Source organism: Marmota monax, unplaced genomic scaffold (assembly GCF_021218885.2).
Source record: "Marmota monax isolate L192 unplaced genomic scaffold, Marmota_monax_Labrador192_F-V1.1 WCK01_AAM20220418_F8-fsc00079, whole genome shotgun sequence".
Classification (NCBI taxonomy): Eukaryota; Metazoa; Chordata; class Mammalia; order Rodentia; family Sciuridae; genus Marmota; species Marmota monax.
Window position 1 is genome coordinate 1919420 of NW_026694099.1, and position 17517 is coordinate 1936936.

Consider the following 17517-nt stretch of genomic DNA (forward strand, 5'->3'; position numbering starts at 1 on the left):
AAGGTTTGCTTCAAAAGCACTTCAAAAACACTTATCTGCTCTGATATTTGCTTAAGATTTACTTAAGTCAAAGTGCTTAAATAAGAGAATTGGTTTTATGTAAATATGGTACATTCACATGCATAGATCTGTGGAGATTTGAGCAGAAGGTCAGTAACTTAAATATCAGGAAAACACAAGTTTCCCCTGCACACAAAGCCTGATGGCACCCAGCGCCTGAGCACTTAAATCAGGAATGGCTACTTTACTTACAATAAATGTTTTGAGACCAAACCTGGATTGATACAACCAACAGCCTGGGTGAGCTATCTGACCTGCCCTAAGGAATTTTAACAACGGTCCAGTGGGTTCCCTAAGAAACTATTGTGTCACTGCAGCCAGATCTTCTTTCGCTCATTTATTCATTCACTCAACAAATGCCAATAAGCAGTTACTAGACACTGGGCATCCTGCTGGAAGTGATAAACACAACACAGTTATTTAGGGTTAGTGAGATAAAATTTAGAAGAGAAGTAAGCACAGGAATTAAGAAGTCACCTTGAGAATATAAAAAATCAGTATGGGGTGGTGGTTTGAAAGGACTCCCCTCATGTGCTGAAAACATGGGATGAAAAGCAGCCAGAGCAGAAAACCGCAGGCAGGGACTGAGGTGTATCCCATGATTTGAGGTGAGAGACCTACAGGGGATAAAAAGGGGTAAAGCTCATCACTGGAAGCAGCTGTGAGCTACTTGGATGTTAGTACCCTACAGTTTACAGATCCCTTTCACATCTGAAACTTAATTTACTTGGTCCTTCCATAGCCAACCTGTGAACTAACTGTTCTAGGGAGTCTCGATGAATAAATATTTATTGAACCTCTGTGTGTATGTTAGGATTTGATTCCAGACAAATAGAAACCATCCAGTTAAAGAGGAGAGAGTAAATATGGAGAATTCTGTGTGCATAAAACCACTGGAAGGACTAGAGATGCAGGCTCTAGGCTGGACTTCTAGTGGTGACCCTGGACCAGCCCAGCTCTTGCCCAGTAAACTTCACTCTTTTGAATCCACTTATTGGAACTGTCATTGCCTTTTTAGAGGGCTTCCTCCCTGGACCAAGCTCACCAGAGGAAAGACAACAGAAATACCCATGTTCGGGCCCCTGACCTGGGGTTGGAAGAACTTCCTGCCCAGTGCAACTCTGCTCTCCATGAGAAGCACCAGCAGTGTGGCCAATAGTAGTCTCAAACTGATCAACAAAGTCGCAGTGGTCACAGGATCCACAAATGGGTGAGAGCAATTCTGGGAACTGAGGCGGTATGGGTGTCTCGGGAGTTCATCCCCACAAAGCAAAACCTACCGGGTTTATGTGCTTGTAGGAGTATGGAGGGAATCCTAAAGAGATCCTAAGAGAAACAATGACAGCAGAAAAAATCCAGGAAGGAGACAAAGTCAGTGCAGGCTGTGTTACCAAGATGGTCTGCTACAGGTCAGAGAGTGATGGGTCCACATGCTCAGAGAAAACATGAAACCGATCTCAGAGGCACCCATCAGGGAAAGGCAGAGGGCATCCAGCCTTTGCTTCTGACCCCCATCAGTCAAGAATTGTACTCCATGGGTTATTAACCCCATCCCTCCAAGCTGCATGCCTGTGAGCCCTGTGGATTCACAGGTCTAAGGTAAGGAGCTCTAGGTTGCAGCTGCAAAGCAAACCAAAACCTTGAAGAACTAGGAATGGATTGTCAAAATACTAGTTCCAGTAAAGGAAAGCCAAAGTCTGATGTGGTACATAGGAGGTCCGGTCACACAGGACAGATGCAACCCCTCTTTATCACTTTGGGTCCTCTTACTATCCACAAGGAAGGTATGAGGTGAGCTTTTCTGAGTTAAGAGTGGGGATTCATTTAGAACTTGAGGATAAGAAATACAGCAAGAAAGGGCTCAGCCCAAGGGTGAATTGTCATATCCTTTCCATCTTTGCCTATAGGATTGGCTTCAGTATTGCCAGGCGTCTGGCCCAGGATGGGGCCCACGTAATCATTAGCAGCCGGAAGCAGCAAAATGTGGACAAGGCTGTGGACACACTACAGAGGGAAGGACTGAGTGTGGTGGGCACTGTGTGTCATGTGGGGAAAGCTGAAGACCGGGAGCGACTGGTAGCCACGGTGAGGGGCATAGAAACACAGTCAGGGACACAGGGATTCTGCTTCTCTGATCCACACTAGGAGACCAGCTACTTGTTGAGTATCAGCCAGGTCCTCCTAAGAATCCGAGAGGAATAAAGAAGTTATAGATAAGGAAGCCCTGGTTTTAAGTCAGAGCTAGCGTGATCAGGAAAACAGAGGGGTGACAGAGACATTTCAGGAAATGGTGTGAATGAGACATGTGCTGGGAAATCAACAGCCCCGCGTGCCTGGGAATAGAACATAAAAAGGCATAGGATAAGTGGGCAGGGCAAATCCCTCCCCCCACCGCCTTTTTTTTTTTTGGTCCAGAAGCTCAATACCTGGTTCCTAAAAGAAAGGAAATAGTCCTTCCTCCTCAGGGTTTTTCCCTTCCTGGATTTGAACCAGACACAACTCCAGGGACATTAAACAGAAATAAAGTCCCATTGTAGCAAAAGTCTTTCACCCTCTGACCCTAGTCCTCAATGTCCCCTTCCCACCCACAGGCCCTGAAACACTGTGGGGGTGTGGACTTCCTGGTGTGCACAGCAGGGGTCAACCCCTTTGTTGGAAGTACCTTGGGGAGCAGTGAGCAGGTCTGGGACAAGGTGAGGTCTGGAGCAACCAAGGAGGGGTGGGTGGGACTTCATCCTCTGAGTGCCCTCCCTACATATGAGCTCACACACCCAGAGCTGGTTCTCAGTTCCCACACATCCACCCTCCAAGCTCATTGGCACAGAGGAAGGCCAGGTACCCAGAATCCATGAGCCTCCATTTTTTCAGCTGTGACATGGTGGAAATGTGTCTAAGTTGCAGGTGCTTGCCCACTCTGTTCAGGAGCTCCCAATCTGCAGGGAGTATCCAACATAAAACCAAATCGTCACCAAAAAAAAATGTAGAGCACAGAGAAGAGAGTGACTCTCTTCCTTGCCTGGAGATGCTTAGTCCTTAACACTGGCACTTCTGGGCTGTAATCCTGAAATCCAGCCTTCTCTGGATTCGCCTGCTGGTGTCTCTGCTCCTGATAAAAACTGTGTCCTTGGAGACAGGAGAGACCTGAAGACTCCAGGTCTTCAACGCCCCCCCCCCCAAGTCCTCAGCCTGATCTCTTTATTCCTGTACTTCAGGAAGCCCCCACCTCCATGCATGCCAGGAAGCCCAGCACCCATCCTGCTTCCCCTTGTCAGAGATGTCATGCCCACATACTAACATGGTATATTTCCAGGTGTGGTGACATTGGTGGACTGACTGTGTCTTCCCTCCCCCACCCCTATTTGCTCTGATTTCAGATCCTGAGTGTGAATGTGAAGGCCCCAGCCCTGCTGTTGAGCCAGTTGCTGCCCCACATGGAGAACAGGGGGTGAGGGTGGGGAAAGAGAATAGGGAGAGAATTACTTGGCATCAAAGAGGGATGGGGGAAGCAAGAGTGAGAGGGGCCAGATTTGACTTAGACCTTCCTGCTTGGAAACAGGATTGGCTGAACCAGTAACACAGAGACAGCAAGAGATTATCTTTCAGACTTCTGGATTTGAAAGAAAGCAAAGCATTCTATCCATTAGTGTACCCAGGGAATTTATCTTGAGTGGTCAGAGAGCCTGGCAAGAGTCCTTCTAAAAGGAAGCCAAGGGATCCACAGACAGAAGGGCCAGAGTCCCCTCAACAGTCCTGAAGTCAGAGAAGTAGAGGTGGCCTCTCTTGGGCTGCAGAAGCTCAGGCCACAAGTGTCCAGGTTGATGACCCTGAGGCTCCCCAGGGCCTTCCTGAAATCAGAGCAGTCATGCTTCTCAGTTCCATTCAACTCTTTCCTCCCAGAATTCTTAACTCTTGGACCAGCCACATCCTCTCTCTCTCTCTCCCTGGAGCCCTGTAATTTCCAAACTAGAAAGTCTTCTTCCCTGCTTCTCCCCAAAACCAAGGGCAGATGCCTACCTGGCCAGCTCCATCTTCACCAGTGAGGTGGGCCTGGGGCTGTCTCCAGCTGCTCTGGTTTTTCAATGATCTCGGCGATATGGGATATTTCCAGATATTTTTTTCAGGAGCTCAGCATTTGTCCTGAGGCAGGAACAAGCTGACTGCTCAGGGAGCTAGGGGAGCTACTTTTTACCTACTGCATTGCAGACCCAGGCATTCAAGCCTCCCATTGTCTGCCTCACCTTACATCCCAGCTTCTCCTGAAGGTGCTATAGCCATTCCCATTCTAATCTTCCAGCTTGGGCCAGTCTTGTTCCTGTAATGAAATAGGTCCCTCAGGCCTCTGCTCCTACTTAGCCTTGAATCTTCTGAAAGTCAAGTCACCAGCATGGTCCTCACTCCCTCCTTAAAATATCAGAGGAGGTTTTTTCAATCTGGATTAACTGTTCTGCAGATGTAGATTTGTTACTGCTGTTTACCCGTGACCAGTCCTTTCTTCCCAAATGCTGAAATATAACACCAGAGAAGCATGCCAAGGCAAGTTTAGAGTGGAAAGTAGAGGCTTTATTAAAGGACAGCAGAAAAGACTTCTCCCAGAGGAAGAAGGGGACCCAAAAGGTGGAATCCATGGAAGGGAGAGGTCTTCCCTCTTTTATAGCTAAGGTCTTCTTTCAGCTTTCCCGCATTCCTGTCCTTTGTTCTCGGTTATCTTGCAATGATGGAATGTAGGTGGGAAAGCCCAAAGGGTGGGGGACAGGTGGGCTGAAGGAGTAATCTGGGCAGGAAGGGCCTGGGCTTTTGGATTAGCATCTCCAAGTTTGCTGAGAGCTGCTTCATTAATATTTCCATGGGATGGTCTCTGGGCCTTGGGGACATTAACATTTCAATTTCCCCAAGTGCTGCTCTGGTTTCCTGGATCCATTCCCAATAATGGCCTCCATTTTATTCATTTTACTTGATATTAGACCCGATTTACCTAACTACACTAACTACCTATGTTGTAAATCTGGCTTCAGATTTAACACCCCTCTTCCAACTAGACTGCTTCCCTTCAGTTCCTCCCCTACTGAAATCTTGGAGCAGCCACTGAATTCAGCAAGCACATATTGAGCTCCTAGTATGACCTGGGCTGCTTCTCTGTAAAATACAGCCAGGACTTCTAATAATGACTATTAAGGCCCCTTCCAGTTCCAACACAAGCACGGTGTGCTATTAGACTGAGCCATATTTTTAATAACACCACTTTTGTAGATTACAAATGGCTAAATATCAGTAATTAGTGTGGTTCTACTCAATGCAATGGTTTTCAGGCTGTTTTTAATAGCACAACAATATTCTGTATAGGAGTCCCATGTATAAAACAGACAAAAGCAGATACAGATGTGCAGTTTGAAAGGTGGATTTGGATCCTGGAGTTTACCCATTTTTTCCTCCACTTAATCCCCTGTTACTTGTCCTGGGTATGTCTGCAGAATCTAACTTCACTAAACTGGTTGTAAACCACTAGTGTGATGAAGTTAGATGGCATGGATTTTAGAATCACAGAGATCTACCTTCAGATACATGTCCTGTCAGAGGCTACACATTCTTGGCATTTAATATCTGTGGGCCTTCATTTCCTTACCTATTAAGTAAGAATAAGGATGCTTAGAAGATCTGTTTTGAACATTCATTGACATGATAAATACATAAATTACTAAGCAAAGTGCACATAAAGAGTATATTTATGAATATTTACTATAATAAAGACATTATTTTAAATAAATATTATATACAGTATAGATTATTATATACATAGTATAATTAATTTTTAAATACTTATAATAAACATTATTTATACTACTACTATTATTTTATTAATTATGGCATCTGAGCAATTAAAAGATTGTCTTATTTAACATTTTGGACAAAGTAGTTCATGAAGGAAACTCCATCCACTTCATTCAGTTTCCATTCATTCTTAATCTACTTGCTAAAATCCTCGTTATCCTCCCTCATGACCCATTTTAAATAGAGTTTCCCATATGCTGGGGGAAAAAAAAAAGAATTATCAACCTAGAATTGATAGTTGCTATACCTACCAAATGCATCTTTCAAAAATTAGGGCAAAGTTATATAACATTTTCAGACAACCAAAACCATTAACTAAAGGATGTTCTAGATAATATTCTTTAGGCAGAAGGAACTAAATGATCCCATATGGAAAGTCTGAGATAAAAGTAAGAAAGGCACAGAAAAAACAGTAACATATGAACAAACTTAACCACCTATTATAAAAAGCAATAATGATGTTTTGTAGGGTTGAAATAATTAAAACATGCAAAAAATAATATTCAAGTCAGAAAGGCAGAAATGGAGATAAGCTGTTATAAGATTTTTATGTTGTTTGAGACAAGATAAGAATATTAATTTCAAACTTTGATAGCTAAACATGCCTGTTTTACTTTCTAAGGTAACATCTACAAGAATTGCAATTGAATATTAAATATTTTTTAAACTGATAGAGAGAGAGAAATAAATAGGAAAAAATAGTCCAAAAGAGAGAATGGACAAAAAAATAAAACAGAGAACTAGGGGAATTAAAAAAAATCACAAAATTGAATGCTAGGTATTAATCCTGGATATCAGCGATTACAGTTAAAAGAAAAAGATTGTTAAGCTAGAAATTTTAACCAAATCAAAATTTTAAAATTGAATTAGATAACAATGGTAGGTTTTCCAAGTTTCTCATTTCTGTTAACTGAGTTTATAGTGCTAGGAAGGAATAGTTCTAGGAGAATTACTATTCTGGGAAAAACTAGGAATCAAGAAGGGAGCCGAGTGCTTGCTTAGCATGTGAGACACTGGGTTCAAGTCTCAGCACCATATAAAATAAAATAAATAAAGATTAAAAAAATCAAAATAGGACAGATAAACCATAGCACTTTATACAAAGTTTCTCAACTCAACTGCTGCATTTAAAATACACCTTTAAATCCTGCTTTACAAAGAAAGAAGTGAAAGTATCTATTTCTGGATTGTAAAGAACAGTGGTTAGCAGAGTATTATATTGTCTATGTTAAATAAAAAAACAAAACTAAATGTGCAGGGGGAAGAAGAAAATGCAGAGAAAGCAAAAAGGAAATAATATGGAGCAGAAATCAATGGAAAAGACAAAATATAATATATGAACCAAGGAAACAAAAAATATTTTAAAACAAATGCCTTTGACAAATTTCTGTGGGAGCTGATCAAGAAAAAAGGAAAGCAAATAACCAATATCAGAAACAATATCAGGAATAAAGATTTAAAGCACCATTAGAGATCTTGAGGCAGAAAAAAGGAATTAAGAGAATGAAGTTTAATAAAATTGACAATTTTTAAAAAATTATATGTCTTAACTAACTCAAAAGAGAGAAAATTTGGCCAGTCCTATTACTGTTCAATAACTGTAATCTATAATCATAAATATTCCTTCAGAAACAAAATCCAAACATAGATGGCTTCCCTGGCAATGTAGTTTGAGGAACATAATCAAAGACCTGCAGGAAATGGAGGTCAATCCCTCTACCTGGCCCAGGCTATTCTCACCCTCCTCCTTCTTGGTCACACACAAGATAACTGTCTTCAGCTCACATTCTACCCTCTCTGTCCTCCCAGACAAGGTTCTGTGGTCCTGGTCTCCTCAGTTGCAGCTTATGTTCCACATGCTGTAAGTATGACCATCTATAGATCCCAATTGGGTAAGAGGAAACTCTTCTCCTTTATATCTGGAAAATCAGGTACATGGAAGTAGCCAATGTTTGACAACTGCTCCCTCAGGACTACTCACATGTAAACATGATGACTCTATATCACTGATCTTGCCTTCTTGGGAACATCTTGCCACCTCCTCCAGGCACTGTCTCCCAGACTTGGCGATCAGGAGGTGTAACTGGAGTGAATTCCCAGGGCAGAACTCAGGAAATCCAAGGGACAATCCTTATCCTCAGTTCTAGCCTATTAATCTGTTTCCCTTTCTGACTACAGAAGCTGGGGGCCTACAATGTCAGTAAAACAGCCCTGCTGGGCCTCACCAAGACTCTGGCAGTGGAGCTTGCACCGAAAAACATTCGGGTAAACTGCCTAGTACCAGGATTTATCAAAACAGACTTCAGTCAAGTGGTAAGTACAGAGAAGAGCTTCTGTTCCTATACCACTGGGCACTAGGGTGCGTTTCACTTGTAAGCCATACCCCACAGAGCCTGGACTCTCAGACTTGGAAAGGTCTCTTGCTCTGTTGCTCTGGTCCACAGCTTTTGGGTTCTGCAGCAGAGTCAGAATCAGTCATATGTAGAGAGCAAACCAAGAGTGCTCCAGAAGTCCTTCCACAACCCTAGGACTCCATCTGTATGAGCAGCACTAACCTTGACCTTTCCTTTAGCTCACTGAAGACCCAGACTTTGAGGAATATTGGAAGAAAATATTTGGAATGCAGAGGTAGGTGTGGTGAGGCAATGTCCCTTGTAGATCTGAATTAGCATCACCTCAGAACCTTCTCAAAAGATAACAGATCACAAACCATCGCTCCACTTTGGGGGATCTGACAATTTCCCCAGACCTGTGATGACCTCACAGTTCCCTACACAGCACCCACATATCTTCCTGGGTAGTTCTTGATTTCAGTATTGCATGTGAGTCAAGTACTCCTGGGAAAGTGTCACCAGCTTCACCCATCTCCTCTCTCCATGCAGAGTGGGGAAACCTGAGGAATGTGCAGGACTGGTGTCCTTCCTGTGCTCCCCAGATGCCAGCTACATCACCGGCGAGAACATTGTGATAGCCGGTTTTTCCCCCCGCCTCTGACCTCAGAGCTTGAGTTCATCTCTTCAGGCCGAAGCTTCATGTGGCCCTGGAGTCAGATTCAGCAATACTTTGTTAAGAATAACCCTGGGCTGGGGTTGTGACTCAGTGGTAGAGCACTCACCTTGCAAGTGCAAGGCCCTGGGTTTGATCCTCAGCACCACATAAAAATAAATAAATAAAGTAAAAATCAAGTGGCAGATATTTAAAAATAATAATGATAATAAGCCTGTGCTCCAAATGTGAAAATTTTGGTTCAAAACCTTCACAAACAGAAATAATAAAGGACATCAGAAGGAGGGCTTGTAGTAAGAAACCATCATCAAAACCAGCTGGGTTCTGCAGCACATGCCTAAAATCCCAGCGGCTCAGGAGACTGAGACAAGAGGATTGCAAGTTCAAAGCTGGCCTCAACAAAAGCAAGGTGAGACCCTGTCTCAAAATACAAAATAGGGCTGGGAATGTGGCTCAGTGGTCCAATGCCTCTGATTTCAATCCCAGGTACAAAAAAAAAAAAAAAAAAACACCAGCTAAATCATTGTTAGCTTTGCCAGAAAACAAAATGTGTGCTTGTGAGTTTTGGCTAAAAAGAGTAAGCTAAAGTCATGCAGAGAGAGAGCTGGAAGCAGGAAAAGGCTGTTTCAGCACTAAATGCTCTCACTCGCATTTCCCCCTAACCATTCCTGTGAACCTGATATTTTAATCCCTGATTCTACATTTGAAGAAGCCAAGGCAGGGTCAATTTAAGGACAATGCTCTGAGTACACACATATAATCCATGAGCAGAAACTGAACTCCAGTCTGCCTGCACAATAGAGTGGAATCAGTGTGGAACCTGAGTCTGAGGATACAGACCAGCCCTCAGGGTCCTCTTCTCTCTGCATCTCCTGATCCTACTAGGCTAGTTCTGGTCCACCTGCACTCACACAACTCAGCCTTCCACAGTTGTGTGCCAAAGCAGAAAGGACTATCTCTCATACAATGAAATTTGACCCTTTAAGTCTGAAATTCAGGGACAGTGGCAAATCCTGCAAGTGTCCTGCCTGAATTCCCTTGACTCACATTGCAGTCACAAGCATCTTCAGTGGACAATTGAAGTCTTCCTCCCTCAAACCCCTAGGGGCCTTCTCTTTGCAGAATGGTCTGTGCATGGGGGGTGGGGGAGTTATTGCCTGCACAGCACACATGACCAATGACGGGTGGGAGATGGGAGAGTCAACACTGCAGTGCTGGCTCCTTGATGGGACAGTGCTGGGTTGCGCTCTATATAACTTCTCAGAGTGCCCAGCAGTGGGCACGCACCCTCAGCAGAAATCTGCTTCTACACCCTTAGTTGACTTTCCTCCCTTGCCTGTCTCTCCCTCATTGTTCTCTCTTGGTTCATCTCCCTAGGAAACATTTGCACCTGAATTTTGGTCTCAGGTCTGCTTTGGGATGATCTACACTAAGAGAGCAAATAAAACTTTTGCTATCTTTTGCTATAAAAGACTAAAAGCACAAAGTCTCATTGAGGTGACACAATGATTAATTAATACTCATTCAGTTGAGAGAATAATCTCTCAATTATTTGTAATAAACACATACAGCTAGAATCGGGCCCAAAGAGTGAGAAGTCAGAGTGGTTGTTGCTTAAAGTTGAAGTAAGTGAATGTTGTATTTGAAAAGGAATGAAGGAAAATGAAAATGTAGATAAATAATCAACATCAAACCCTATCCAAGGTTATTTTGATTCTTAAGCAAAAAGGTACCAAATACTTAGAAGCCAAGGAAGAGGTAACCCTAGAGAGGTATACACACCAGTAGCCTATGGATGTGCACCATTCAGTACAACTGAGAAAGTCAGTTCTCTCTTCTTGATGACAAGCCTTGAAACCTTCAGACAGGTCATGTTTATCTCCACCTATCCCTGGTTGGCCTGGCCTTTTCTCTGCTGAACATTCTCGGTTCCTTCTCAGTCAGTTTTGGTCATCAGACCAGTAACATTTCCCAGCGTCACTGTATTTATTTTCTCAATTTTACATAAAGTGCCTTACAAATAGGGTGTCATGCCCCTCCACCACTACCCACCCACACCAAAGCACTGTGAAGCTTCCCACACACTCCTGAATACTAAGGACAGATTACCCAGACTTTTCCTAGATTTCTCATACAATTATTACAGATAAATTTATTTAATGCCGTAATATGTGCCAGACACAGTATGGCACTGAATCTTCACTTTTAACAGACGAGGAAACGGAGACTTGAACCTTCCCAAAGTCACACACATAGCAAGCACCTGGGAGATTTGAACCCAGTTCCCCAAGTTTGAAGCCTATGTTCTTTTAGGTATACATAACAGTAGAATATATTTTGACGTATCATACATACATGGAGTGTAACTTCCCATTCTTGTGATTGTCCATGATGTGGAGTTACATTGGTCGTGTATTCATATATGAACATAGGAAAGTTATGTCCAATTCATTCTATTGTCTTTCCCATTCCCAAAACTCCTCCCTTCCCCCCATCCCCCTGTTCAGTCCAGTGAATCTCCACTCCCCACCCCATTGTGAGTCAGCATCTGCATATCAGAGACAACACTCAGCCTTTGGTTTTTAGGGATTGGCTTATTTCACTTAGCCTGATAATCTCTAGTCCCATACTCAAAGCCCATGTTCTTAATGAGTAAGCTATACTACAAATTAAGATATGACTCCTGTTTTTTTTTCCTGTTTCTCATATAAATTTTGTTCATTTCAAGTATTTGGAATGCTATAGTTTTGATATTAAGTGTCACCCAAAGTTCCATGTGGCAAAGGCTTAGTCCTCTGTGAAGTACTTTTGGGAGGTGGTGGACACTCTAAGAGGTGGACCAGTGGGAGGTCTTTTGGTCATTGCTGTCATGCTCTTGTAAAGGCTAATGGAATCCCAGGCTCTCTACTCCCTCTTTTCAGCTTTGTGGCAGTTTGAACAGTTTTGCTCCACCACATTCTCCACCATGATGGTGGTATTCCCTCACCACCAATCATGGACTAGAACCTCCTAAACTGTGAGCCAAAGTAAACCTTTTCTCTTTATAAGTTTATTACCTCAGGTATTTGTTACAGTGATGGAAAGCTGGCTAACACAGAGAATGACAGAGTCAATGCTTTCTTTGTCAAAAACCAATTTGAGAATTCACCAAACTCCAACCACTTTCACATGATTGACCTGCAAACCATCATTGTCCCCTAAACTCAGGAGGGGGTCAGGAGGCATCATGCTGTGAATGGAACGCAATATACAACTCACTACCTTTCCAGTGAGGTTGGCTCTAACATGTAAGCAATAAGAGAATATAAAACTAAATGGGTGAGGACTGAGGTTATGGCTCAGTAGTAGAGCACTTGCCTAGCATGTATGAGGCACAGGGTTCAATCCTCAGCACCACATATAGATAAGTGAAAAATAAAGGTTCATCAACAATTAAAAAATAGCAAAAAAAAAAAAAAAAAAAAAAGTAAATCTCACCAAGGGAGATATGGAGAAAGAAGGGAGAATCATGGTTAGGGACAAGAGCATGTGGAGATCACACCTGAAAGAAGCAGCACAAATTGCATAGTCAGACTACATCTCTGAGAATAGCTACCCCAATGCTGAACAACTGAGTGGGCATGCTGGAATGAGCTCATTCCATAGAATGCATAATGACTGTGATTCCACGGAGGGCTCAAGAAAAGGAACAAGAAATCTACTGACATCATTGGGAAGCTCAAGGGATTTTTTAAGCAAAGAATGACCACTAGGGAGGAGTCTAATGGAACTGGTGTCCCTCTTATCAGTATAATAAGAATCTAAAACTGCAAAGGCCAGGCCACTGTAATTACTCTAACAAGCAACAATGTTTCAGTGGTTGCTAGAGATCTCTGTGTCACAGAGATCTGGGGCAAGGGCTAGTAGTAGATAAGGTGTTAAGAGTAAAGTAACAACTTCCAGATATAGTGGCACAATCCTGTAATTCCAACAATTTGGCAGTCTGAGGCAGGAAGATCACAAGTTCAAGACCAGCCTGGGACAATTTAGCAAGAGCCTGTCTCAAGATAAAACATATTAAGGACTGAGCATGATGTAGCTTAGTGGCAGAGGACCTCTGGGTTCAGTCCCCAGTACTGCAAAAAAAAAAAAAAAAAGAAAGAAAGAAAAAAGAAAAGAAAAGAGAGAGAGAGTAATAGAACAGTTGAGCAGAAAACCATGATAATAAAAAAATTACAATTCACATCCCAGACCTAGAATCAGACACATCTCCAAGAAATCTTGGAGTTTTTTAGGGGTGAGGCAGGGGTGGGGGAATGGTAATCTAAGATCATAATTTTATATGGGATTCGACTTTGATCTTTTTCTATACACTGTTGGATGTAAATCTGGATGTTAGGGATGCAATTCATTCAATTTGGTTGTTGATTCTAAGTTTTTTTTCAATGGACAGAGCTAATAAACTCTGTGTGTGTGTATGTGTGTGTGTGTGTGTGTGTGTGTGTCTATAATGGGTTCAATGGTACCTCCAAGTCAAATTTAGAACCACGCAAAGGCCAAGGAATTCAATATCATTCTACCACAAATGTTTTTAAAACAGCTTAATTTTTTTTCAAATGCCATCCCCAACCTTTTTATACTTGGACAATATCTACATTATCAGATCCTATAACCACTGCATACAGACTCCATCTTCGCAGTTTTAGTTTTTATGAGTAACGATAATTGCAGGGGTTTTTACAGTTGTGCCATACCTGCACCATCAGAGCAGAAACCATATTGACTTCCTGATGACCTCCTTTAGTTTTAGCTCTACAAGGAGCCATATTTAATGTTCACCATCAATGTCCTTCTGGTTATTTTGATTGTCCAAAGCGTGTTCTCTAGGGGATTTTTCAGGAAGGGCTTATCAGAGTGACAGTCCCAAATTCCTCCAGGGTATGTTGGTTTTTACACCTTTGTGCTTAAAAGCCAATACCATCAGATACAAAATCCTTGGCTTACATTTTCTTTGTGTATATTAAGTGTCAGTACATTTTTTTTTCCTGACAAGTAGGGGTGTTATTCTTCTGCATATATGTTTTTGGATAATAATTTTAGATGGGATTTGACTTTGATCTTTTTTCTCTACTCTTTTGGATGCAAATTTTGTTTTCCTGAATTTTCAGAAGAAAACATACAGTTCATGATAGACTTTGCAAGTTCAGAATGCTCCCTATTCTATACCTTTATGTGTTGCTCAAAAGTGGCAGTACTTTACCGAAATCTCCTGGTTCCATCTATATTGCCCCACTCCTACCTGGGCCTCCCTTCCTTCATCCCTGTTACTCTTGCCTGTTCCACTCCCAGCAGTTTCTCTCAATCCCTGCCTGAGAAAGGGACCCTGGCAGATCCTCTTCAAGATCTCTTCAAGATCCTCACAGGGACTGAACCACTCCAGCCCCTTCAGACCCTACTTGGGACCCCTTGCATCTCCCAAAATTGGAGCAGATGAGATCCCTCCCACTTTCAGCCGCTTTCCCAAAGTGGCCCACTGTGCTTGCCAGTGAATCTTGTCAGCTCTCTGGAGATTCCTGTTTTCTCAGATCCTTCAGATTCTGTCCTGCTGCTTCCATCTTCTTCCTCCCACACAGATGTTGATACCATGCAGATCTTGTAGCTGTTGGTAATTTGTTACCACTCTTATTTTGGGGTTTGTGGAAATACCTTGTCATGGAGATTTGCAAATGCTTTCCATAGGGTTAAGGTTTTGCTATCTAGTTCCTCTGTTTTAAAGACAGAATTTGGGGAGTTCAAAAACTATGCTGCTGGTAGTGTACCATCTTCCCACCCCTGAACATTTGGGGAAAAGAATGTTCCAGCAAAAGAAAATGTCCAGAGATGCTATGCTGAGGATGTAGGGACACATTAGTGTAGATGATACTGTTTAGAGCAAGAGTTTGTAAAACTGTCATGACAAGCAAGTGCTCCTTGTCAAAATAAAAATGAACCTAAGGCTCCTATGCTTTCTTTGTAAGCCCTGGGCACCCCCCCCACAGAGCTACTGAGAATGAAGCCCATGCCCCCAACATGGCAGAAATTATTACAATAGCTTCTTGGGTTTTTAAAATTATTTTTATTTTTGTAGTTGTAGATGGACATCCTTATTTTGTTTATTTTTTTAATGCAGTGTTAAGGATCAAACCCAGTGTCTCATACGTGCTAGGCAAGCACTCTGCCACTGAGCTACAACCCCAGCCTCTACAATAGCTTCATTGCAAACAACTTCATGATCCCTTTGAGCTCAAAATTCCTACTTCAGCACCTCACCTGGAAAACTGAGTGGAAAGAGGGCACTACTTGGAATTGATATTAGTGAGTTACTTGTATGCCTACTGATGTAGACATGTCTCTAAGTTTTATTGAAACATTACAGAAAACCAATAGAAAAGTGATACAAAGAATAAGTATAAGGCCCCACAAAATATTAAATATGAATATCTATTCATAAATTCACATAGGAGTATAAGTGTATAAATAAACAAAAATGTAAGAGAAGATACACTCCAAACTGAAAAGGAGACTAGTATTAATTAGTTGGAGGTGGGAGGAGTACAAAGGAAGCTCTGAGACTTCTGAATTTTTCACACTTTTCATAATAAGAATGAATATTTGCATTATGTATAAGATGAAAATAATTAATGATATTGAAAATGTGGCAACCAACAAACCTATTCGAGAGAAGCTAAGATTAGTATAAAGTGCTAAGGGACTTCCATCAATTCTGCTGTCTCATCACTTTCTCCCCTCTTCCCTTGATTTCTCCTGACTGTCCTCACTCTACCAAATGATGCCAACTGGAAGTTAATACCTTCCTAGGTGAGTCATTGTGTCCCTAGCACATAAACAAACTGTCAATGGATGGCATACTATCAGTGAGTGAAAGGTTCAGGAAAGAATTATGGAAACTGTTAGCAGATCACATGTTCTTTCCACCTTCACCTTAACCTGTGTCTCTGTTGTGCCTGTAGCTAGCTCTGGGTGTTGTGCTAACAGGCCTTACACCAATAACAAAGAATATCCTACAGACCCCATTGTTCCTTTCTGGTACAATCTCACATCTCTTCCTCACAGCCCCTGAAGCTCTGCCCCTCTAACCTGCTGTCCCCTGTGGAAGGAGCCATGGTCTATGCCCACAACTCCACGCACTCGTGCACGTGGTCCTTTCTGCTTCCTCTCCCCCCAGTCACCTCACTTCCAGTTCTGTTCACTCTCCTCTCATCACCTTCTCACTTTTTTTGGAAAAGCCTTATCTTTAGGCTAAGGAAATGCATTCAAACTGGAGAAGTGTTGAAGTTAACAGCACTTGAGTGGTTGAAGTTAAACATGAATTTATACACCAGAGATTCAATGAACTCCCAGGAAAAACTCTTCCCAGGGTTATTCCTGCCTCCAGTCTAGTTTAAGGATACCTCACGGAGGAGGTTATAAGGGAAACTCTGTCACCAAGACACAGCCAAATTTTGTGTAATCCTAAAAACTCATCCACAAACTTGAGGAACTTCAATGTGCAAGGAAGTTCTTTTGAAATGGATGTGGTTGAAGTTGCAAAAAAAAAAATGCAAACAGAAGCACATCCTCTGAAGTCTAGAAATAGGAAGATTAAAGCACAGGATGTGTCACTTTATGTCAAGCAAACTACAGAGAAAGAGAACAGAAAAGCTTGATCCCATTTTAAATATTCCTCAGTGAGATGGGTGACAAATAGCCAAGATATTAAATCAACCAAGGTGTTCATCACAAATGAATGGATAAAGAAAATTTGACATGGTGTGCGTGTATGTAATGTTATTTGACCATAAAAAGCAATGAAATCCTGTCATTTGCAGCAACATAATGGAATGGGAAAACATCATATTAAGTGAAATAAGCCAAGAACAGAAAGACAAATACTGGATATTCTCATTCACATGTGGAAGCTAAAAACAACAATCTCATAGAAAAATAAAGCAGAATAATGTTTACTAGAAGCTGGAAAGAGTAGGGGAGGGATGATAGAGAAGTTAAATAATAGATGCCAATATACTGTTAAACAGTAGGAATTTCTTCCAGTGTTCTCTAACACAATAGGGTAATTATAGTCTACAACAATGTATTATATATTTCAAAATAACTAGAAAAGTCTAAAGTCCCCCAACACATAGAAATGATAAATATCTGAGGAGATGGAAGTACTAATTACCCTGATTTGATCATTACAGATAGTCTACATGTATGGAATTATCAAACTAAAACCCATAAATATGTATAAATATTATGTCTATTAAAAATTTTAAATTATTTTAAAGTGAATTTGAAGAAAATGTTAACATCCATCTAATATTATTATCTAACTACAGTACAACAATTTCATGGTTGTTGGAAGAATGGTTGAAGAAAATGTTAATATCCATCTAATATTATTATCTAACCACAGTCCATATTCAAATCCTATTTGAATGTTCAAATATTAAAAATATTCATTTCAATAATATTGAAATAATGTTTTATTAGTAGCCCATGATCCAAATTTAAATGTAAATGCTCTAAACACCTTAAATTAATAGTTAAAAAGTGTTAGATTGTATTTTTTAAAAAGTAATACCCAGCTATGTTCTATCTACAGGA

General features: G+C 41.5%; 1 protein-coding gene across 1 annotated transcript; it reads left to right on the forward strand.

Moving 5' to 3' along the window:
• Window positions 1-1094: 1094 nt before the first annotated feature.
• Window positions 1095-8880, forward strand: LOC124107348 (dehydrogenase/reductase SDR family member 2, mitochondrial-like). Its single transcript, XM_046465293.1, has 8 exons — window positions 1095-1270; window positions 1968-2145; window positions 2652-2753; window positions 3435-3505; window positions 7696-7747; window positions 8065-8221; window positions 8469-8514; window positions 8769-8880. Exons 1-8 carry the CDS (start codon window positions 1131-1133, stop codon window positions 8878-8880), a joined length of 858 nt encoding a protein of 285 aa, XP_046321249.1. The 5' UTR covers window positions 1095-1130.
• The last annotated feature ends 8637 nt before the right edge of the window (window positions 8881-17517 follow it).

Excerpts from the sequence above, each read along its gene's own strand:
- LOC124107348 (XM_046465293.1), top strand. The coding sequence starts at position 1,131 with ATGTTCGGGCCCCTGACCTGGGGTTGGAAGAACTTCCTGCCCAGTGCA. Across the intron at positions 2,146-2,651 it reads GGGAGCGACTGGTAGCCACG|GCCCTGAAACACTGTGGGGG; the intron begins GTGAGGGGCATA and ends TCCCACCCACAG. Across the intron at positions 8,515-8,768 it reads AAAATATTTGGAATGCAGAG|AGTGGGGAAACCTGAGGAAT; the intron begins GTAGGTGTGGTG and ends CTCTCCATGCAG.